Source organism: Pseudorca crassidens, chromosome X, assembly GCF_039906515.1.
Source record: "Pseudorca crassidens isolate mPseCra1 chromosome X, mPseCra1.hap1, whole genome shotgun sequence".
In the NCBI taxonomy this organism is placed as follows: domain Eukaryota; kingdom Metazoa; phylum Chordata; class Mammalia; order Artiodactyla; family Delphinidae; genus Pseudorca; species Pseudorca crassidens.
In genome coordinates this window covers 129,981,944-130,005,567 of record NC_090317.1, presented here as the reverse complement: position 1 = coordinate 130,005,567, position 23,624 = coordinate 129,981,944, and the positions used below count along the sequence as shown (strand labels likewise).

The window sequence follows — 23,624 nt, the reverse complement described above, 5'->3', positions numbered from 1 at the left end:
CAAGCGCACAGGGCTGTGTGCTGGGGAGTCCCATTGTCTCATTGTACATGTAAGGCCAGCTCACAGTTCCCTGAGACCTTGGGGCGAGTTCGCTGCAGACTCACAGCCCAGGACATGGTCACTCCCTCACTTCGGACCAATTTAACCCTGCATCTTCCTCTGGCTGGATTTCATACCTGGGAGAATGTTCTGATGGTGATGAGGCCATGCGTTTCAGCTGCGCACCATCTTAACGACCAAAGCAATTTTTTAGAAAAATGCCTTTGCCTTCTGCTTATAGTAAGTGCCCTATGCACTTATTTATAATCTCTAAAAGAACATCAGTGACTCTGTGAGTGCTGGGGAGGGAGTACCCTATCCTCCCTGGAAAGATGGCCAGGCTGATCATCATTTCTATGAAATTCCTTCAATGCAGAGGGTCATCTAGCTTGCTGAAGTGTGAGCCTCGGAGTAACAGCTGACCATCCCGTCAGTGGGGATGTCCTACTTGTTTTGAGCCATCTTTTTCTTGTGCCCTAATCTGGTTGTTAAATCGGTCAAGCTTGGCCCAGATCCTAGCAGCTAAAATAATGTTCTTCTTTCTCGTCTCAAGTCATGGCCCTCCTGAGCGGTCCTCACCCCCGTCACGAAAGCTTTAGTATCGCAGGGGGAACAACCCCAGAGGCGTTCTGATGTTTACAGCACAGGTGACAATATCCGGATGTAAAGAAGCAGTTCATGTCTTTTCCAAAGCCCTCACTTTCTCTTCTGCTCCACACTTTCTACTTTGTATTCTGTCTTTCTCCTCATGCATTTTCATTCTGTCCGATTGACTATAATGTAGGCCCATTCCTTCATACTGCATGTTAGAAATTTGGGTGAATAAGTTCATTTATATCTTTTTTTAAAATTAGATTCCACATATAAGTGATATCATGCGATATTTGTCTTTCACTGTCTGACTTACTTCACCTAGTATGATCATCTCTAGGTCCATCCATGTTGCTGCTGATGTGGGGAGGGATAGATCAGGAGCTTGGGATGAACACACACACACACTACTATAGATAAGATATATAACCAGCAGTATATCCCTGTGTGTGTCCAGCACAGGGAACTCTACTCAGTACTCTGCGATAACCTACATGAGAAAAGAATATAAAGAAGAATGAATATACGTATGTGTATCACTGAATCACTTTGCCGTACACCTGAAACTCACACAACTTTGTAAATCAGCTACACTTTCACTAAAATTAAAATTTGAAAAAAGAGAAATTCACGTGAGATTGGGGCACTGTGTTTTGGCCAGGCGATGCAGGAATATCCCAAATCTGTCTTGACGCAGGCTCTGCTCCTCCCCGTGAGGGCCCTGAGAAAACTCTGTGCAGACAGGACCTCTGTAGACACAGCAACACTGTCGGCTCCAGCCCTGAACCCCAAAGAACTCTAGCCGGAGGGACTGGACTCTGCATAAGCCAGACGGCCTGCCGTCACTTCCTCACCTGGAGGAAGGGGTGAGGGAGCTCTCTGGAGCCTCTAGCGTAAGGACACTAATCCCATTCATGAGGGCTCCACCCTCATCATGACCTCATCACCTCCCAAAGGCTCCACCTCCAAATAGCATCACATTGGGAGTTAGCATTTCCACATATGATTTGGGGAACATGCAGACCTCCTGATCTTAGCCGTTTCTATATATGTTTTTCTTACAGAATCCTTCTCTAAATCACTCTTAGCATTAGAGAGGTCATCCAAACCTGGCTTTCTCACCCTTCCTTCCATATCCCAGTGTCATGGTCTATCTGCTCATTATTCTCTGGGACCAAGAACTCTCCAGCTAGGGTGACTCTCCCCAGAATTTTGAGGACCACTCCGGTTACACAGTTTTCTTTGTAGAATTCAGCCAGTTGTAAATGAATGAAAACCTGAGGTGAGCCGTGATGCGTGGTGGATAATGGCACAGCCCTTAGGACTGGAGGTTGAGCAGATTATTAGGCAGAGCAAGAGAGAGATGGCTTCGTCCCACACAGTTGTCTTAACGATAAGTGCCCTGTGCACAGACGTGCCACAGATCCTGGGCCTTCGGGATCTCGCTGGAGTAGTTAGAACGGGAGCAGCAAGGGGAGAATCCCGTTGACGAAGTCACTCAGATGCATTCCAAGTGGAAGTCTACAGGAGGGACGTGCATGGTCATAACAAACGCTGTTACAATTAATTCCACCTGGCTTTATCTATGGGTGGCCTCTCTCTCCCTCTCTCTCTTTTTTTTTTTCAGTGTACCTACTTGATTTTTGTTTTGGTGGGGGGGAGGTGGACTTGCATGTGGGATCTTAGTTCCCCAGCCAGGGATTGAACCCTGGGCCCACGGCAGTGGAAGTGCAGAGTCCTAACCACTGGAGACCACCAGGGAGGTCCCAGGAGGCATCTCTTAATTACAGAACTTTGAAAGCGCATAAAGAACACTGTTTTAAAAACGCTTAGCCTTCCAAAGTGTAAGAAAGTGCAAGGGAATTAAGCTGTAGCAGGGATTCTCTGCGTTGTTTGTTCACATTTGTGAACGTGCTAGATTTAGCACAGCTCCATCTCAAAAGGCATTTTTCCTTTGCTTTGGGAAAAAAGCAGTTGAGGGTTAAGACAACCTCTTATCTTAAAAGGCAATCCACTCATTGCAGAATGACATTTTACTGTGCTGTATACCTGAAACTAACACAACATGGTAAATCAACTATACTCCAATAAAATTTTTTTTAAATGACATTTTATCAAAGCTCCATGATGTAATATATCTTCCGGGTAGCATGAGAACACGATTCAATATTTGCTCACGATAATTACGAATTATTACTTGCAGAGTATGTGAATTGCTAATCTTCCTTTGTCTTAGAAGTGAACCTTTAGTTGTAGACATCTGGCCACGAGATATTCAGCTACTTAGACTGAAAATAATGCATCAGCAGCAACAAAAGTTTCTTTTGTAAATTTGGGAAAACACTGAAGTGTTAACTTTTATCAAACATTGATAGTCATAGACATTTCAACATATGAATACAAGGTGATGTGTATGTGTATGTGTGTAACCTATTTATGAACTGAGATATATATTTTGGCATACTGCTGGTCACTATATATATGTATGTAGTATGTATTTGTCATCCTATATAGGTATGTATAGATAGCAAAGATAGCACTATACAGCTCAGAGTGATCAAACATGTTATGAACAGGTGTATTATATAATTTCAAAATCTCTAGGTGTTCGCAAATTTTAACCCTTCAAACAGCCAAAAAAGAGAACTTTCTAACAGTGGTCAGAAGACCAGGGCGAGAGTTAATAGTGGTTAACGATTTGGTGTCTCATTTTCTATATTTGGTCTTTTAAAACTAATTACCATCAACAGACAAATGGATAAACAAAATGTGCTCTATCCATGCAACAGAATATGATTCAGCCTTAAAAAGCAAGGACATCGTGACACTGCGACACAGATGAACCTTGACATTGTGGTCAGTGATATAAGTCAGATGCAGAAGGACAAATACTGTGTGATTCCACTGGTGAGAGGCACCCACAGTCATCAGATTGCTAGAGACAGAAAGGAGAATGCTGGGTGCCAGGGGCTGGGGGAGAAGAAAATGAGGGGTTGTTTAACAGGGACAGAATTTCCGTTTTGCAAGATGAAGAGTTCTGGAGATGGGTGGGGGGGGATCGTTTTCAACAAGATGAATGTACTTAATGCCCCTGAAATGTACGCTTAAAAATGGTTAAGATGGTAAATTTCGTTATGTGGATTTTATCACAGTCAAAAATAATTTTCAACGTACCCAGTGCGTCATGAGTATTCAAATAACGCCACCGTGTATAAAATGAAATAGGATCCTCCCTGCCTGCATACGTGGCCCCGGCCCCCTTTCTAGGCGGTCCCTACAGACCGCTCTTAGCTGGACAGTTCTCCTCACGTTTGTCTCGGAATGGAGTTGGCGTCCCACAGAGCTGGGCTGTGACCCCCGCCCCATCATTCACTGGCTACATGTCCTCCAGCAGATAACGTCACCTCTCAGCCTCACTTTGCTCATCTGTAAAATGGGCACAGTAACAGCCTGCGCCGTTGGTTGTGAGAAGTAGGTAGCAATCTGTATAAAACGGGCGCCTCCAGGCTAACAGTTTGATGCCATGAGAGGGGTGAGAGTTGTTTTTGCTGCTTTTTGCCGTTGCTGTCTCATTCTGAAGCCTTCTGCTCTTACTCTTCCAACTGGGGTTGAATTTGTATTTGTCTGCTGCTCTGAGCTCCAGCAGCAGGCTCCCTTTCAGCTGCCTTGCCTGGTTGGGTCTTTAAGCCATGGCAGGACCGTTGGTACCTTTGCGTGAGAAATTCCCCAGTTTCTGGACTGGGCCGGCAGGGATCTCATCTCATGCCAAACACAGTCACATCTGTGCCATTAAATCAGCCGGAGCCCAGCCAGGGCACCTGCCTTTTCTGTTTCTCTATCTCAAGGTGAACACTCCGCCTTTGCTGAGGTACCCAGTGCAGTTTGACGCAGCCAGAGATTGACCCTGACGGTCAGCGGCGGGGGAAATGCTTTTCAGGAACTCAAACAGGATGGGCTGTCGCATGCTTTTCAGAGTCTGGTTTTTACAGTTTTCAGGGACTATTTTGCTCTGTGATGATGCTGTCAGAGTCGGTCCCTCTGGTATCTCATTGGAAAACAATGCAGAGTCATTTCCAGGCAGACGTAGAGAACCATCAGGTGTGGGCACAGAAACAGGGTGGGCTTTTAGACATGCCGGGGGCCCTCTTATTGTGTGGGAATGGAGACCTACACAGACAGGGTGACAGCATGGGCATGGCGGGGGCGGGGTCCCATCTGGGTTCCTTGCTTTGCTGCCCTCCCTCCTGTGTCTTGCTGCATCAGCTGGACTCAGGAGCAAGGGAAGAAGTGAGTGAGAGCCATGAGAGTCTTCAAACATCCAGAACTGACTGTCTCCCCAACCGTTCGGAAGATTTCAAATGTCAACAGAGAGGTTGGGTGAGACTTACTTTTTTAAAGTTAACCTTTCTTTATTAATACTCAGCACAGTTCCTTTAACTGTACTGGGTGTACTTGAGTATCCTGAAAGTCACAGACCAGAGTCCCAGCCAGGGTTGCACAGTCACTAAAAACCGGGGTTCGCTAAATAAATACGACGTGAATATTTATATTAGAAAAAACACAGCAATCTGAATAGGTATTTAAATCTATAGAAACAGCTGTTTAAACACATATTCATTTGGGGTTTTTGCTGCCCTGATGTCAGACTATTTTTCTTCACGGATTTAAAATAGGACATTTATTAGGTAACACTTTGTTAAGCAAATTTCATTGATGATACATAGCTTGGGTTGAACAAAGATGGCATTTCTTCTAAACAAAGTGTGGTTTGCAATGTAGGTTTTTCTCTGTTTCCAATAATCCTTTTCCGCATCAAGCAACTAGATCGGGGACATTTTGGTTTTGCTGTGGTAAAGTTTCTGTCACGTACGTGCAGTGTTAATATTCTTTTAATGGACAAATTTAATGTAATTACATCTCTAGTTATGAAAATGTTCTTTTCTCTCTCCGCTTCACAATAATTCTGTTTTAGGAATAGCTGCATTCTCAAAAAAGTTTTTTTTTTTTCTTGCTTTTTTGCCAAATTAAGGTTGTTCAGAAAAATAATTTAGTTTTTGCAGGGGAGACATTACGCTGTTTTTCAGAAGTGAATGTGCTATACTCTTAATATCTTGGAGCACTTTTATTTAACTTTTTTTGAAACGTCTTTAGAAGCACTTTGTACTAATCCATGTTTGTGGGGAAAAAATAAATTCTGGTCACTTCAGACAATAATAATTCAAATGCAGTGGGATTGTAAGTGCTATTAAGAAACATAAAATTTGAAACATTCTTTATTGGACTAGGTGGTATTTCTCACATTAGCCTTAGTAATATCTACCCCAGACACATTTTGGACCTATAACTAATGATACACGGTCCCAGTGAGCGAACCAAAACCATTTGGCAATTCGGAAATTAATATAGATATTAATAATTATTAGCGGACTTTTGCCCTATTGGAGTTCAATTAAAAGATTTTACACATAGGGACTTCCCTGGTGGCGCAGTGGTTGAGAGTCCGCCTGCCGATGCAGGGGACATGGGTTCGTGCCCCGGTCCGGGAAGATCCCACATGCCGCGGAGCGGCTGGGCCCGTGAGCCATGGCCGCTGAGCCTGCGCGTCCAGAGCCTGTGCTCCACAACGGGAGAGGCCACAACAGTGAGAGGCCCGCGTACCGAAAAAAACAAAAAAAAGAAAAAAGTTTTACACGTAAACTAACCCTCTCACTGAACAGCACAGAAAATTGGAATGCCTTTTTTTTTCCCAAAGAGCACCCATGTGTACAATGGGTCCTTACTACAGCAACATCCTAACATGGAGAGGATTCAAAATCTTAAACCCCAAATGTTTTCTCCTTTATTGTGCTCTTTGACAGCTAACGGCCCCTGTCTGTTTCCACAGAGCAAAGTTGAAGTACCATTCATGGCCCTCTCTTCCTGACACTTCCTGTCCCGTTAGTTACCGAGGTCTACTGATTGCGTCTCAATGCAGTTCCGTTCTCCTCTGCTGCCTGTCCCCACCTACTCTGGGTACCGACATCTTTGTAGGGTCGTGGCCTTTATCTTCATGTCCACTCCAGCCTGTGCCAATCCATCCGCCACAGAGTAGCAGAATGACCATCTCAGTGGAAATCAAACCTGCCTGTCCCCCGCCTCCTTAAAATCTTTACTGTCTCTCCATCACTTCTGGATAAAAATGAACGTCCTTCGTGTGCTGACAGTGCCTTCCACGTCTGACCCCTTCTCTTTCTTAGACTTTTCTCCGCCCTATAGTGAGAGATCTGCATGGAAAAACGAAAACAGCATCCAGGGCACAGAGTCATAGGAGTGCTGTGCATTCAGCTGTTGACACAAGCATAGGAAAAAGAAAAACCTGGAGAGAAACACAGGACCTGAGTGGTTCTCTGAATGGTTGGTTTGTGTGTTTTTTCTTGTGTACACTTAGAATATAAGTAAATACAGAATGAAGAAAACATTATTTGAAAAGAAATCATATTTGATTTTTGTGTACAGTACAAGCGTAGTAGCCCGAAGCAGGTCTCTGAGTAGCTGGATTTGGGGCTGGGACTTACTTAAGATTCACACAGAGTCTCAGTTTCACACCATTTAATCTCTTTCACACGTGTCTGCCATAAGAACATTTATTCCTCTTCTGGTATCTTCAACTTTCAATTGTAAAACAAAAATTCATTTTTCACATGGTGGGTGAGCTGAGCCATGTGTCTTTACTTTTTATTTCATTGATTTTTGCTTCGGGAGTGAGCTTGGTCTTTTTTTCATTAACTTTCATTGGAGTATAGTTGCTTTACAGAGTTGTCTTAGTTTCTGCTGTACAGAAAGGTGAGTCAGTCATACATACACCTATAGCCCCTCTTTTTTTAGATTCTTTTCCCATAGAGCCCATGACACAGTACTGAGTGGAGTTCCCTGTGCTATACAGCAGGTCCTTATTAGTTATCTCTTTTATATATAGTAGTGTGTACATGTCAATCCCAATCTCCCAATTCATCGCACTCCACCCCCTTTCCCCCTTGGTATCCATGCATTTGTTTTCTACATCTGTGATCTATTTCTGCTTTGCAAATAAGTTCATCAGTACCATTTTTCTAGGCTCCACCTATAAGCAATATTATACAGTATTTGTCTTTATCTTTTTGACTTACTTCACTCTGTATGACAGTCTCTAGGTCCATCCATGTCACTGCAAATGGCATTATTTCATTCCTTTTTATGGCTGAGTAATATTCCATTCTATATATGTACCACATCTTCTTTATCCATTCCTCTGTCAGTGGACATTTAGGCTGCTTCCGTGTCCTGGCTATTGTAGATAGTGCTGCAATGAACATTAGGGTGCATGCATCCTTTTGAATTATGGTTTTCTCCAGATATATGCCCAAGAGTGGGATTGCTGGGTCATATGGTAGCTCTATTTTTTTTTTTTTTTTTTTGCGGTACACGGGCCTCTCACTGCCGTGGCCTCTCCCGCTGCAGAGCACAGGCTCTGGACGCGCAGGCTCAGTGGCCATGGCTCACGGGCCCAGCCACTCCGCGGCATGTGGGATCTTCCCGGACCAGGGCACGAACCCGTGTCCCCTGCATCGGCAGGCGGACTCTCAACCACTGCACCACCAGGGAAGCCCTATTTTTAGTTTTTTAAGGAACCTCCATAGTGGCTGTACCAGTTTACATTCCCACCAACAGTGTAGGAAGGTTCCCTTTTCTCCACACCGTCTCCAGCATTTATTGTTTGTAGATTTTTCGATGATGGGCATTCTGATTCTTGTGAGGTGACACCTCATTATAGTTTTGATTTGCATTTCTCTAATAATTAGTGATGTTGAGCATCTTTTCATGTGCCTCTTGACCATCCATATGTCTTCTTTGGAGAAATGTCTGTTTAGGTCTTCCGCCCATTGTTTGATTGGTTTGTTTGGTTTTGTTTTTTTTTTGATATTGAGCTGCATGAGCTGTTTGTGTATTTTGGAGATTGATCCCTTGTCAGTTGCTTTGTTTGCAAATATTTTCTCCCATTCTGAGGGTTGTCTTTTTGTTTTATTTATGGTCTCCTTTGCTGTGCAAAAGCTGTTAAGTTTCATTAGGTCCCATTTGTTTATTTTTGTTTTATTTTCATTACTCTAGGAGATGGATCAAAAAGGATCTTGCTGTGATTTATGTCAAAGAGTGTTCTGCCTGTGTTTTCCTCTAAGAGTTTATCTGGCCTTACATTTAAGTCTTTAATCCATTTTGAGTTTATTTTTGTATATGGTGTTAGGGAGTGTTCTAATTTCATTCTTTTACATGTAGCTGTCCCGTTTTCCCAGCACCACTTATTGAAGAGACTGTCTTTTCTCCCTTGTATATTCTTGCCTCCTTTGTCTTAGATTAGGTAACCATAAGTGCGTGGGTTTATCTCTGGGCTTACTATCCTGTTCCATTGATCTATATTTCTGATTTTGTGCCAGTACTGTACTGTCTTGATGACTGTGTAGCTTTGTAGTATAGTCTGAAGTCAGGGAGCCTGATTCCTCCAGCTCTGTTCTTCTTTCTCAAGATTGCTTTGGCTATTCAGGGTCTTTTGTGTTTCCATACAAATTGTAAAATTTTTTGTTCTAGTTCTGTAAAAAAATGCCATTGGTAATTGGATAGGGATTGCATTGAATCTGTAGATTGCTTTGGGTAGTATAGTCATTTTCACAATGTTGATTCTTCCAATCCAGGAACATGGTATATCTCTCCATCTGTTTGTGTCATCTTTGATTTCTTTCATCAGTGTCTTATAATTTTCTGCATACAGATCTTTTGTCTCCTTAGGTAGGTTTATTCCTAGATATTTTATTCTTTTTGTTGCAATGGTAAATGGGAGTGTTTTCTTGATTTCACTTTCAGATTTTTCATCATTAGTGTATAGGAATGCCAGAGATTTCTGTGCATTAATTTTGTATCCCGCCACTTTACAAAATTCATTGATTAGCTCTAGTAGTTTTCTGGTAGCATCTTTAGGATTCTCTATGTATAGGATCATGTCATCTGCAAACAGTGACAGCTTTACTTCTTCTTTTCCGATTTGGATTCCTTTTATTTCCTTTTCTTCTCTGATTGCTGTGGCTAAAACTTCCAAAACTATGTTGAATAATAGTGATGAGAGTGGGCAACCTTGTCTTTTTCCTGATCTTAGTGGAAATGCTTTCAGTTTTTCACCATTGGGGATGATCTTTGCTGTGGGCTTGTCATATATGGCCTTTATTATGTTGAGGAAAGTTCCCTCTATGCCTACTTTCTGCAGGGTTTTTATCATAAATGGGTGTTGAATTTTGTCAAAAGCTTTCTCTGCATCTATTGAGATGATCATATGGTTTTTCTCCTTCAGTTTGTTAATATGGTTTATCACATTGATAGATCTGCGTATATTGAAGAATCCTTGCATTCCTGGAATAAACCCCACTTGATCATGGTGTATGATCCTTTTCATGTGCTGTTGGATTCTGTTTGCTAGTATTTTGTTGAGGATTTTTGCATCTATGTTCATCAGTGATATTGGCCTGTAGTTTTCTTTCTTTGTGACATCCTTGTCTGGTTTTGGTATCAAGGTGATGGTGGCCTCGTAGAAGGAGTTTGGGAGTGTTCCTCCCTCTGCTATATTTTGGAAGAGTTTGAGAAGGATAGGTGTTAGCTCTTCTCTAAATGTTTGATAGAATTCGCCTGTGAAGCCATCTGGTCCTGGCCTTTGTTTGTTGGAAGATTTTTAATCACAGTTTCAATTTCAGTGCTTGTGATTGGTCTGTTCATATTTTCTATTTCTTCCTGATTCAGTCTTGGCAGGTTGTGCATTTCTACGAATTTGTCCATTTCTTCCAGATTGTCCATTTTATTGGCATAGAGTTGCTTGTAGTAATCTCTCATGATCTCTTTTATTTCTGCAGTGTCAGTTGTTACCTCTCCTTTTTCATTTCTAATTCTATTGATTTGAGTCTTCTCCCTTTTTTTCTTGATGAGTCTGGCTAGTGGTTTATCTATTTTGTTTATCTTCTCAAAGAACCAGCTTTTAGTTTTATTGATCTTTGCTATTGTTTCCTTCATTTCTTTTTCATTTATTTCTGATCTGATTTTTATGATTTCTTTCCTTCTGCTAGCTTTGGGGTTTTTTTGTTCTTCTTTCTCTAATTGCTTGAGGTGCAAGGTTAGGTTGTTTATTCGAGATGTTTCCTGCTTCTTAAGGTGGGCTTGTATTGCTATAAACTTCCCCCTTAGAACTGCTTTTGCTGCATCCCACAGGTTTTGGGTCGTTGTGTCTCCATTGTCATTTGTTTCTAGGTATTTTTTGATTTCCTCTTTGATTTCTTCAGTGATCACTTCATTATTAAGTAGTGTATTGTTTAGCCTCCATGTGTTTGTATTTTTTACAGATCTTTTCCTGTAATTGATATCTAGTCTCCTGGCGTTGTGGTCAGAAAAGATACTTGATACAATTTCAATTTTCTTAAATTTACCAAGGCTTGATTTGTGACCCAAGATATGATCTATCCTGGAGAATGTTCCATGAGCACTTGAGAAAAACGTGTATTCTGTTGTTTTTGGATGGAATGTCCTATAATTATCAATTAACTCCATCTTGTTTAATGTATCATTTAAAGCTTGTGTTTCCTTATTTATTTTCATTTTGGATGATCTGTCCATTGGTGAAAGTGGGGTGTTAAAGTCCCCTACTATGAATGTGTTACTGTCGATTTCCCCTTTTATGGTTGTCAGTATTTGCCTTATGTATTGAGGTGCACCTATGTTGGGTGCATAAATATTTACAATTGTTATATCTTCCTCTTGGATTGATCCCTTGATCATTATGTAGTGTCCTTCTTTGTCTCTTCTAATAGTCTTTGTTTTAAAGTCTATTTTGTCTGATATGAGAATTGCTACTCCAGCTTTCTTTTGGTTTCCATTTGCATGAAATACCTTTTTCCATCCCCTTACTTTCAGTCTGTATGTGTCTCTAGGTCTGAAGTGGGTCTCTTGTAGACAGCAAATATATGCGTCTTGTTTTTGTATCCATTCAGTCAATCTGTGTCTTTTGGTGGGAGCATTTAGTCCATTTACATTTAAGGTAATTATCGATATGTGTGTTCCTATTCCCATTTTCTTAATTGTTTTGGGTTCGGTATTGTAGGTCTTTTCCTTCTTTTGTGTTTCTTGCCTAGAGAAGTTCCTTTAGCAGTTGTTGTAGAGCTGGTTTGGTGGTGCTGAACTCTCTCAGCTTTTGCTTGTCTGTAAAGGTTTTAATTTCTCCATCAAATCTGAATGAGATCCTTGCTGGGTAGAGTAATCTTGGTTGCAGGTTTTTCTCCTTCAACACTTTCAATATGTCCTGCCACTCCCTTCTGGCTTGCAGAGTTTCTGCTGAAAGATCAGCTGTTAACCTTATGGGGATTCCCTTGTGTGTTATTTGTTGTTTTTTCCTTGCTGCTTTTAATATGTTTTCTTTGTATTTAATTTTTGACAGTTTGATTAATATGTGTCTTGGCGTATTTCTCCTTGGATTTATCCTGTATGGGACTCTCTGTGTTATAGTTTTCTGAGTACAAGTCTTTCACCTCCTTAGGCAGGTTACTCCTAGGTATTTTATTCTTTTTGATGCAATGGTGAATGGGATTGTTTCCTTAATCTCTCTTTCTGATCTTTCATTGTTAGTGTATAGGAATGCAAGAGATTTCTGTGTATTAATTTTGCGTCCTGCAACTTTACCAAATTCTTTGATGAGCTCTACTAGTTTTCTGGTGGCATCTTTAGGATTTTCTATGTAGAGCATCATGTCATCTGCACAGAGTGACAGTTGTACATCTTCTGTTCCAATTTCGATTCCCTTTATTTCTTTTTCTTCTCTGATTGCAATGGCTAGGACTTCCAAAACTATGTTAAATAAAAGTTGAGCCATGTATCTTTAAATTACTTATATAAATTCCTCCTACTCATTAATAATGAAACATCTTCTTAAAATACATTCAGCATGACCTTCTGAGCCACCAGCATGGAACGCTTTTTTCAGGTCCTCATCAGCACAGCTGAACTTCCCATCTTAAACTACTGCACTTTGTATTAGTTACCTACTGCTGTGTAACAAACAGCCCCCAAGCTTGGCAGCTCAAAGTGACACACATTTGTTATCTCACCGTCTCAATGGGTCAGGAACCCAGGCACAGCTTACCTGGCTCCTCTCCTTGGATCAAGGTACCAGCCTGGATGGTGGTCTCATCCACTGGTTCAACACTGGTTCAACAGAGGCAAGCTCTGTTTCCAGGCTCAGTAAGATCCTTGTAGGCAGGGTTCAGTTCCTTGTAGGCTGGTGGCGTGAGAGTCTCATGTCCTTGCTGGCTCTTGGCTGGAGGCCTTCCTCAGTTCCTCATCATGGGGGTCTCTCCAATGTGGCAACTCAGCTAATCAAAATCCAGCAAGAAGTAGAGTCTGCTGGAAAGACAGAGGTCATAGTCGTTTGCAGCCTCATCACAGAAGTGATGTCACATCACTGTTTTCATCTTCTTTTAGTCAGAACCAAGTTGCAAAGTCCAGCCACATTCATGGGGAGGGGACTATGCAAGATGTGAGTACCAGGAAGGGTGTCATCAGGCCATCTTTTAGTTGGCCTCCCACATCTTCATTTAAAGCTGTGTGACTGTACTTATTAGAGTCTACACAAAATTATAGTAATGCTGCTGATAACTGCAGCCAACAAGTACTGGCACCTACGAGTCCCTTACTGAGTCATAGTGCTAAGTATATCATGTTATCCTCACAATAATCCCCATTTTACAGAAGAAAATGATGACAAAGAGGCTAAGTAAATGTCCTGCGGTTTCACCACTGTAAAACAGGGGAACCAGGATCAGAACTCATCTGCAGAAGCCACATCTGTCACTTGTTTCAGTGGCTTCATGGAAGATCTCGTTTGGCCACTTGGAGCCTTGCAGGGTGATTCAGTGTCTCATTCAACCATGAAACCATCACAAGACCATCATGGTGTCTTTTAGCCAATTTTTACCTCATAGGCATTTGTGGAAATGGATTTGGTTGAATTGGCAGTGAATGGCTTTTAGCTGCAAAGCTATCGAAAGACAAAAATTCTCCTAACAAGTTACATTTGTCTGGTACTTTATCATTTTGGAAACACTTTATTTCTTTTTCTTTTTCTTAGAAGGAGGGAAAGGGGATATTCTCTTTTTTTCCAGCTCAGTTGAGGTATAATTGACAAATAAAATTGCGTATATTTAAATATGGTGATTTGATAGACATATACGTTATGAAGGGATTCCCACTGTCAAGTTAGTTAACGCATTGGTCACCCCACACAGTTAAGACTTTTTTTTATGGATAGAGTGCTTAAGATCTACTGTTTAAGCAGATTTCAAGTATACAATACAGTGTTATTAATTATAGTTACCTTGCTGCACATTACTTCCCGGAACTTATTCATCTTATAACTGGAAGCTTATACCCTTTGAGCAATATCTCCCCATTTCTTCTGTGCCACCGCCCCCCGTCCGCCCGGGGCAACCGCAGTTATACTCTCTGTTTCTATGAGTTGAACTTTCTCTTTTTAGACTCTACATAGGAGTGAGATCATGCGGTATGTGTGCTTCTGTTATTGGCTTATTTCCTTTAGGATAACGTCCTTCAGGTTCACCCATATTGTCACAAGTGGCAGGATTTCTTTCTTTTCCAGGCTGAGTAACTTTCCATTGTATCACATTGTCTTTATCCCTTCATCCGTGCGTGGACACTAAGGTTGTCTCTGTGTGTTGACTATTGTGAATAATGCCGTGACGAACATGGGGGTGCGGGGATCTTGGTGTCATGGAGACCCTTTCTTTCCATCTTTTTATGGGAGGTGGGCTCTGTGTCATCAGCTGAAAGTTCTCTGCACTGAAAAAAAAAACAAAACAAAACAGGCGTTTATTTGACTGCCCAACCGCAGAGATGGCATCTTGGTGAAATGTGGATGAGTCACCCATGCAAGGAGGTGGCCCAGGCCTCGTAGCGGCTGGCCTGAGCTGCTACGAGACCCTTGACTCTTCATTCTGCCCTCATGCCTCTACTCCCCGACAAAGACAGGCCACCAAAGAGAGCACGCGGGAGACAGGAATGAGAGAGTGAGCTCTAGAAGAGCGCGTTGAATGGTCACATTTCCCTGGTTCGTTATCTTTAGACAAAGGGTGCCGAGTTTGCCTTTGTGAAAAGATCCTTGAGAGACAGAGAGGGGAGACTGAAAGTAGGTCAAGAGAGAAAGGTATGGCTCCAAGTTACCCACGCACTCGGGGTGAGGGTCCTTTGATCTGGACTCAGAAAGGCAACTGGCAAGATGACTGGTCGGAGAGCAGAACATCTGATGAAAAGGTGTGGTGGGGAGAAATGTTCCACGTGGACCAGAGACAGATAAGTCACAGGTGAGGCAAGACGAAAAGGAATGCTCAGAGCCTAAGGTCCTCTTTGAAGAGCCTCTTTGAGCTTGTTGCCTACATGCCTAGGAATGCAAGGGCTTCTGTGACCGACAGGGACACGGGATGGCTGAGGAATGTGATCTGTTAGCATTGAAGATGTACTAGTGGGTGCAAAGGAGAAAGTCAGTTGCTCAGATGGGCTGGAGCTTCCGAATCCCTCCACAGAAGCCAAGCTGCCCGCCTATGACAGCAAGGGAGTGAGTCGTCACCGTGTACCTACAGGAGCGAAGGTTTCGCCGATGATTTTACAGATGATGAAGAGGGTGATGGGCCGGCGGTGACTCGGTGGTTCTGCACTGGGGGTGACTTCATGCCCCAGGGGACATGAGGCAGCGTCGGGAGACTTTTTGGTGGCACAAGTCAGGGTGGGAGGGTGCGCTGCAGGCATCGAGTGAGTGGGTCCAGGGGTCCCGGCACAGCACAGCTCCCATGACAGAGAACCGTCCCGTTCCAAGGGGGCTCCAGGGATGAGGGCCTGCACATCTTTAGGGGCTGGGCTGTCTTTCCACATCCCACTCTAGGTGAGGATCCGTGTTACGGAGAGCAAGGGGGTGCAGTAAAAGAAGAGGACCACGTGAGGGTGGCTGGGTTGGCGTCCGGGTGTCCTCTGGAAGCAGCACCCGTGTTGTTTGCTCCGACGAAACTCTCATGGGATTTCTGCTGCATGTGGCCATCATGCCTCCTGTGGAACCCCACAGCTCCCGTGGAGTTTGCACGTCCCAGGCCCCTTCCCGCCCCCGATGAGTTCCTGATGCCGCAGGTTCTGCTAAGGTTTCCTCTCGTTTCCCTAAGTCCTGAGTTCTCTCGAGGTGAGCGATAGCTCAGGCCATCCCTCGGTCTGGCCCCTTGTTCTGGCCCCGAGAATGTTGAACCCCACCCAAGGGGAGAGGCCTGAGGATGCTTCTGCCCCCAGCTGCTCAGACGCGGGCAGGTTCTGTCTCTCTCCTGAGTGTTCACTTGGTAGTTCCTACGGGCATCAGAGCAGGAGTTTCAGGTGTGCATCCACCCCCAAAGTCCTCCGGCCCGTCGTTCTTGAAAGGGGTGAAATGCCGGGGCAGGGGGGTGAGTGTGCGTTGGGATGACAGCCATAGAAGGTGGATGGATTTTCCCTCCCCTCCACTGCGTTTGCTGCCACCTACTAGCACCCAGAGCTGCCCCACCTGTGAACCATGTCTTCCTTGAGCTTGGAAAGGTTTGCATCATGCCCAACTCTACGTGTTTCCCTTTGAAAAGCCGCTACGCCGAAACTCGTGGCTAGTTTTAGAAAGGATTTGACATTGACAATTGGATTGTCCTGAAATGCCCGGGTTTTTTTTAGTGCAGAGAACTTTCAGCTGATGACACAGAGCCTGCCTTCCATAAAGAGATGATTGTGTCTTCATTTTTCTAGACAGAGCCTATGTTTTGGTTTGGGGTAGAAAGGAGAGGTCACTGCTATCCAGGGAGAAAGAAGTGTTTGTTTTGGAAACAGACACACAGGACAGAGAGGATAGTTCTTCGCTGCGTGATGTCTTAGATGCTTTGCAGCCCTTGTCGTCGGGGGTGGCCGGGTCGACAGAACGTCCTCTACTGGGAGGAGGGGGAGGGTCGCAGAGAAGGAGGGTAGGCCGCCTCAGGCCAGCATCCTTCATGTCTCTCTTCCCCTTGCCCTTTGCAGGAAGATGAGGACGCTTTTGCTTCTGCTGCTGTTCATCTATGAGGCACGGAGCCATGCGGTGTCAACGCCCAACTTCGTCCTGCTGATGGCCGACGACCTTGGCATTGGGGATCCTGGCTGCTATGGAAACAAGACCCTCAGGTTGGGTGACGTGTAAACACAGGGCTCCCTTCACGAGCCGCCGTCCTGGGATGGGCAGCGCGTGTTCACAGAGCACAGGCCATGGGGAAACGTTCAGAGCCCCCCAACGGCGCACTTCCCCGTACGACTTTATGTAGACACACACAGGCGTTAGTAGGCAGGTGTGATGACTTATCTATTCGAATCACTGTTGGATGAACTCAGACGGCTCACTGGGAAGGTATTCATCATAATTCTTTCTTCCTCGCCCCTAGTCTGTGGCTTGTTTCCCATCATCATGTTTCCCTCCCTTTGGTTCGCCTCTTCTGTTTTGTCTTCTGTTTTCGGCCTCTGGCTCCGTTCCCATTGGGACCCAATCCATCCCCCCTTGTCAACCCCTCGCTGTCACCTCTGTACCTTCCTTCCACCTCTGGGCCAGGCTGTGCTGGATTCTCATGCAGACACACCGGCCGGGGACAGATGTCCTGGGGACACGTGTCACGTTTGATGGTGTCAGAACTTTTCAAGGGCTAGGGGTGACTACAATGGTAGGGAAAACACAGTGGGAACCAGACTCGGACAGAGGAGGGTGTTTTGTTCCCCAGCCCCCCGGTGTAGGGCTCTTGGGTTTAGAATTAGTCGGTCAGGGTGCAGTGGAATATTGGTCTTAGGGGTGCACTTTCTCTATGTGATCATGGGGAAATGTTGACATAACTGTGGTTCTGTGGAGAGCTTCACCTCACACGTGATGAGCGCAAACAAAATGAAAGGAGAGGGTGGGATTCACCAGAATTTTCTCGTAAGAGCCACAGATAATTAGCTGAAGCTCACAAGGACGTGCCGCTGAGTGCCACGGGGTCTGATTTGTGTTCACACCACTCGCTGTAGGTCCTCCTCTTCTGTACAACATGACCGTGCGTCTCAGGACGTCTGTTTCATCGTTATGTGGCACAGCAAACAAACATGAAGTAAATTACACTCTTGAGGAGGACCCGGCCTGCAAGATGCAGCCGAATGTGACGTCACTTCCAACCTGATTCTGTGTGTCAGATGTCACGTGTTATTTTTAAAACGTATGCTGACCTATGATGTTTGTTAGATTTTGTTTAAAGCACGTGCAAGGATAAGATCTGCACTCATTGTTCTCTTAAAATGTTAATTGACCATGTATGTTTCCTTCCTCACCTCATGCTTCATTTTGTGAAAAGTTTAGATCTCACTGTTAGGCATTTCAGACACGAACCTTGTGAGTAATTTTTCTTATCGATGTCACAATTTATTTTTCTTCATTTTAAGTATCATTTTAAAATACCATATGATATGAGTATTAGATATAATATTAGATATGCTATTCCTAAACTTTAGTGAGATAATAGATAACTGTTCCTACTAAGGTGTCTTAATTAAAAAATCACAGTCAAGCCTTTAAGGTTCAGTGTCTGCCAATTATCCAAAAGAAAAAAAGGGCTATAAAATCCTAAGTAAGAATTCATATCAATAATACCCTAAATCTGCCTTGTCCTCCATATTAACATCCAGTTCTTTTATTTATTTTTTTTAATTGAAGTATAGTTGATTACAACATTGTGTTAGTTTCAGGTGTACAGCACAGTGGTTCAGTTTTCTATCAATATATATGTATATATTTATATATATATACTATGTATATATTTATACATACATTTATATATGTAGATATTCTTTTTTTCCGACTCTTTTCCATTTTCCACTATAGTTTATTACAAGATAAAGAATACAGTTCCCTGTGTCCTACACTAAATCCTTGTTGTTTATCTATTTTATATGTACTAGTCTGTATCTGCTAATCCCAAATTCCAATTTATCACTTCCTCCCCAGTTCTTTCTGAAGGACATTTTCCATTTTACGTTTTATAATATCACACCTCAAAAGAGTCAGATTTTTCAGTGGCCAATCTAGGCACTAGGGGGATTAAGTCAAATATACAGACAGCCTCAGTGTTCTCAGAATCTTGTAATTTAAGGCCAAAGCAAAGTGGAAATGTTGAGAATTAAAGGCATAAGTTAAACTAATAGATGAGCGAGCAGCTTGACATTACAGTGCAATGCCGTGATCTTCCCCTTCGAGCTATGCATTGTTACAGGTCTAGCCTGTGGGCGCTGAACCAGGGAAGCAGTGGCGTCACAACGGAACAAGATACGTGCCCCACGCCACAGGCAGAAGTCTTGGAGGGGAGTGCCGTTAGCCACTCCGTCCCTTTACAGGGAGGAAGCTGCCGTGATGGGGGATAGGGACTGACATCCTACAGATGGAACAGGCCTCTCCCGCAGGACAAGAAGGCCATGGCAGGGTGGGGGGAGTCCCATCTATGCTCAGAACTGAAGTATAGAAGATGAGCAGCCTGGCAGAGAGGCAGGCGCTGGGGTTCCCACTGGAGGATAAGGGATCGTCACTCAGCGTGGACCCAGCCCTGAAGGAACTTCCCCTCTGAATGCCTAGGAAGTCTGGCATGATTTCCTAAGGTGATGGACCACACCAGTCCTGGATAAGAGGTGGCAGGATGGCTTGTCCTGCATAAGGCGTCATCCTAGAAGTCAGCCCATAAATGAGTGTTCCTTTAGCGGAAAAAAAAAAAGACACTCAGAGGGTGTGCGTGTCTCACGGCATGTCGTGTTTCCATGTTGCTGTGTCCCTTTTCCCTGGAGTCTGTGACCCCTTTGTTACCGATTCCTGGTAAATGCACCTGGAGCCCATCGTCCCTTTCCCCGGACGGTGCCGTCACCCCGTTCTCCCTGGGGCCATGTGGAAATTCGGCAGAGCGTGGTGAGAACTGGTTAGGAGCTTCTCTTTGGCTGTAGTTGGCAAGAGAAGAGTCAGGCTGCTCCCAGAGCTTTCTCGTTTGGGGCACGGAGGTAGCTCGTGGGGGGCACAGGTGACGGAGGACAGAGACCTTGACCCTTGCCCCTCCCGCTTCTCAGAGCAGCCCCTTGTAAGGACTTGGCTTCTCTCCTAAATCAGCAGCTCAGAGCCCCCAGGGGGGCATGGGTGGGCCCCTGGAGAGGGCAGACCTGGATGATTTCATCCTCAGTGTGGTTCTGTTGTCACTCTGAGTCTCAGTGCTGTGTCCCCTTCCTTCCCCCGTCCCATCGCAGTTTCCCTGGATAAGTGACAAGCGACTCACTGTACAAAGCCAGAGAGAAAGCTTTCTTTTCAGGGTCACGAGGAATGACCTGAGTCTTTGTTCCAGGACTCCCAATATCGACCGCTTGGCCAGAGGGGGAGTGAAGCTCACGCAGCACCTGGCAGCATCACCCTTGTGCACACCCAGCAGGGCGGCCTTCATGACGGGCCGGTATCCCATCCGCTCAGGTACCCAACCTCCTGGTTCCGTCGCTGCGGCCCTGGTCCACCTCCCAGTCCTAGGGCTTCCCCTGTCCTAATGGTGGGTTTCTCGTGGCTTAGGAATGGCATCTCGGTCCCAAGTGGGAGTTTTCGTCTTCTCCGCCTCTTCGGGAGGACTTCCCCACAGTGAGATTACGTTCGCCAAGCTCCTGAAGAATCAAGGCTATTCCACAGCTCTGATAGGTATGGGCAGCTGGTGGGGGGGGGGGGCGGTGCGAGGACCTGGGTGAGTGGGAAATTGGGGAGGGCATGAGAGCAGCGTTCTTGAAGATGAACTGACTGATAGCGTTTGCACAACTGTAAGTAGGGGAGAAATTATTTCAATGCTAAGTTCAAACACCATGCGTCTATATGTGCTATTGGAATGTGTAGATGTGTGTCCTTATTTATGTACGTGTGTGTATGTGTGTGGATGGATGATGGATGGTGAAATGGATAACTGATCATGCACACACACAGCATGCAAAACTACACACACACACACACACACACACACACACACACACCATACTATTGATAAAGGTTTACATTTTACGTTTCAGTACTAAAATTGCGTCTGAATTTTTCTCAGTTGACATTCCCACTGATTTTATCCCCTGGGTAGGAACGAATCCTTCTCCCCTTTCACTTGATAAACTTGGGTCTATGCAGGTCATCAGAGGAACCCTAGAACATCTCATGGGAGCAAAATAACCGGTCTCTTTCCTCCCACATTTTGTCAAACCACCATCACTTTTTCTCTGTATTTAGTGATACAGTCACATTTCAATTTTTTAAATTTATTTATTTATTTTTTTTGCGGTACGTGGGCCTCTCACTGTTGTGGCCTCTCCCGTTGTGGAGCACAGGCTCCGGACGCGCAGGCTCAGCAGCCAGGGCTCACAGGCCCAGCCGCTCCGCGGCATGTAGGATCTGCCCGGACCGGGGCACGAACCTGCGTCCCCCGCATCGGCAGGCGGACTCTCAACCACTGCGCCACCAGGGAAGCCCTCATTTTTATTCTGTTTTATTATTTGGCCACACTGCGTGGCATGTGGGATCTTAGTTCCCCGACCAGGGCTCGACCCCGTGTCACCTGCAAGTGGGAGCCCGGAGCCTTAACCACTGGACCTCCAGGAAAGTCCCGGACAGTTCACATTTTATAAGAAGTGTTTATAGGTGTTTACAATAATTACTGAGTTATGAGTATGATTTCCTCATGCCTCAGGGGTAGTTTTTACATATGGATTCATTTCCACTTCTGACATTTCAGGGACAAAATCAAGTTGGTTTTAAGACTTTCCTTTTAAGGAAATGTCTTTTAAAAAAAACACATGTCCCCCAAAAACGTTGGTGTTCATCTATGTAGTTTTGTCTCCTGCCTATGAAGTATGTGAGGTGTGTGTCTTTCATTTTATTTGTATTTTTTCCAGTCACTGAATCCCCTCTTGTTTTCTGGTGGAGAGAGTGGTTCCTACCCTACCGTTTTTGGAAACGGAGGTGGAAACGGTAGAATGGTTTTGGCTGATGAATATTCAGAAAGAGGCCGCCTTCCAGCATGCGCAACTCAGAAGCTGACCTTCGTTTCGGGGTGCTCATGGGGACTAAACATGCCACCTGTTTGTTTGTCTGCTCAGGGAAGTGGCACCTTGGCACCAGCTGTCACAACAGAACGGACCTCTGCCACCACCCCTTGAGCCATGGCTTCGACTATTTCCACGGGCTGCCCGTGACCAACCTGCGGGACTGCAAGCCGGGAGAAGGCAGCGTGTTCACCAGGGCCTTAAGGCTGCTGGTCTTCCTCCCCCTGCAGGTCATCGCCATCACGCTGCTGACCCTGGCCGTGCTCAGGTGCCTGGGGCTCATCCAGGTTCCCCCCTGCATCTTCTTCTGCCTCTTCTTCCTGGCCGCCCTGGTCCTCGGCGGCCTGCTGTGCTTCCTGCATTACTTCCGGCCCCTGAACTGCTTCCTCATGAGGAACCGTGACATCACCCAGCAGCCCATGTCCTATGACAACCTCACGCAGAGGCTCACAGCGGACGCGGCCCAGTTCATACAACGGTAGGTATCGCCTCCCGGCCTGATGCTGCCTGGGACACATGTCATATGCTATTTCAGGTGTTTCCATGGAGGTGGAGGAACCGGGGTGGCCTTTTGAGCCATGTTTCCCCTTCTGTGGTTGGGAGATTTCTCCAGCTGGGCGTGTATTGGGCGGTGGGGGGAGTGGGTCGGGAATTGCCATGACCTGGGCTCCCCCCAGAGATGTTTTGCCAGTTTCCCGCACGTCCTCTGCTTATGAGGCCATGCCCCAAAAATGTCTGGGTGACAACAGGGACCTTAAGGCATCACCACGGTCTTTACTCTTCAGGTGTGTGATTAAGAGAGGAAAGGTCATGTGTATTGTTTACTGTAGATGTTATACGACATAAACAACGTGAGGAGATCCGCAATATTCTGGGCACGTTTCCGAGCAGAGCAACTCTGAGAGTCAGCTGGGTGAAGCAGATGATCTCTTGGGAGTCTGTTGGGGCCTCTTGAGTTTGTAGATTTGGTGTTTGCGGTCAGCGAAGGGGGTAGCCATCCACGGAGGGCTTCACAGCAGTCTGTCTCAGGAACACTTGCTGTTAAAAACGAACAAAATTGTTTTGTTGCCTTTAAAAGTTTAGAGGATAGTCCTATAGAGAAGGGTGGGAACGCAGTGTGAAAATCAGATGTTTGGCCTTGGTGGTTACTTGCCCTGCCCACGAGAGCAGGTCTGTTCAGGCACCAGAGAGTGGAGGAAGCTGGCAACATGGCGTGATGAAGGACATATTGATAATTCGATTCTTAAGAGAAAGGGGAAGATGTTCAGCTGGCCAGCACGCTGGTGAATATCTGTGTCCGTGATTTTGAACCTGGAGACACTGTGGAGCTATCAGTGCTCACGGTCAGCCTACCCCTCGGCCCGCACGGCCAGAGGCGGCCATAACTTGAACAGACACCCGCATCGTGGGCGTGGCGCTTGGCGCAGATCTGTCCCTTGTGGGATTGCCTTTGATAGCTCAGTACGTGGTGGCGTAGAAAATTGGATCGTTGGAACTTCCCACAGGTAGACCAAGAAGGGAAGAGGGGAAAAGCTCTTGACTGTAGGTGGAGAACTGTGAGTCCTCAGACTTTGTGTAGGGAGGTGCTGGGGTCCTGGCTGAATCTGAACATTGCCAGTCTTCCGTTGAGAAATTCCTACGGAGAGTAGTTCTAAGGTAGTAAGTTCTACTACTTACCTTAGTAGTTCTAAGGTAAGGCTTTGCCTCTCCCTGTTAACAAGCTCCCCTAGAGTTCTAAACTCCTGTAGAACACTCTGAGAAATACTAGAGCATCGGTGGCTTTTTGCTGTTAGAGAGCGGCACCATCG

At 45.1% G+C, this 23,624-nt stretch overlaps 1 protein-coding gene across 5 annotated transcripts in view; it reads left to right on the top strand.

Moving 5' to 3' along the window:
- Positions 1–23,624, top strand: part of LOC137217388 (steryl-sulfatase-like) — a 184,765-nt gene that overhangs the window by 79,400 nt on the left and 81,741 nt on the right. For all 5 annotated transcript variants that reach the window (XM_067724154.1, XM_067724156.1, XM_067724158.1 and 2 more), the window contains 4 exons: positions 16,753–16,893; positions 20,100–20,221; positions 20,315–20,437; positions 21,871–22,294. In XM_067724154.1, coding sequence (XP_067580255.1) covers positions 16,753–16,893; positions 20,100–20,221; positions 20,315–20,437; positions 21,871–22,294 — 810 coding nt within the window. The remainder of the gene's footprint in view (positions 1–16,752; positions 16,894–20,099; positions 20,222–20,314; positions 20,438–21,870; positions 22,295–23,624) is intronic.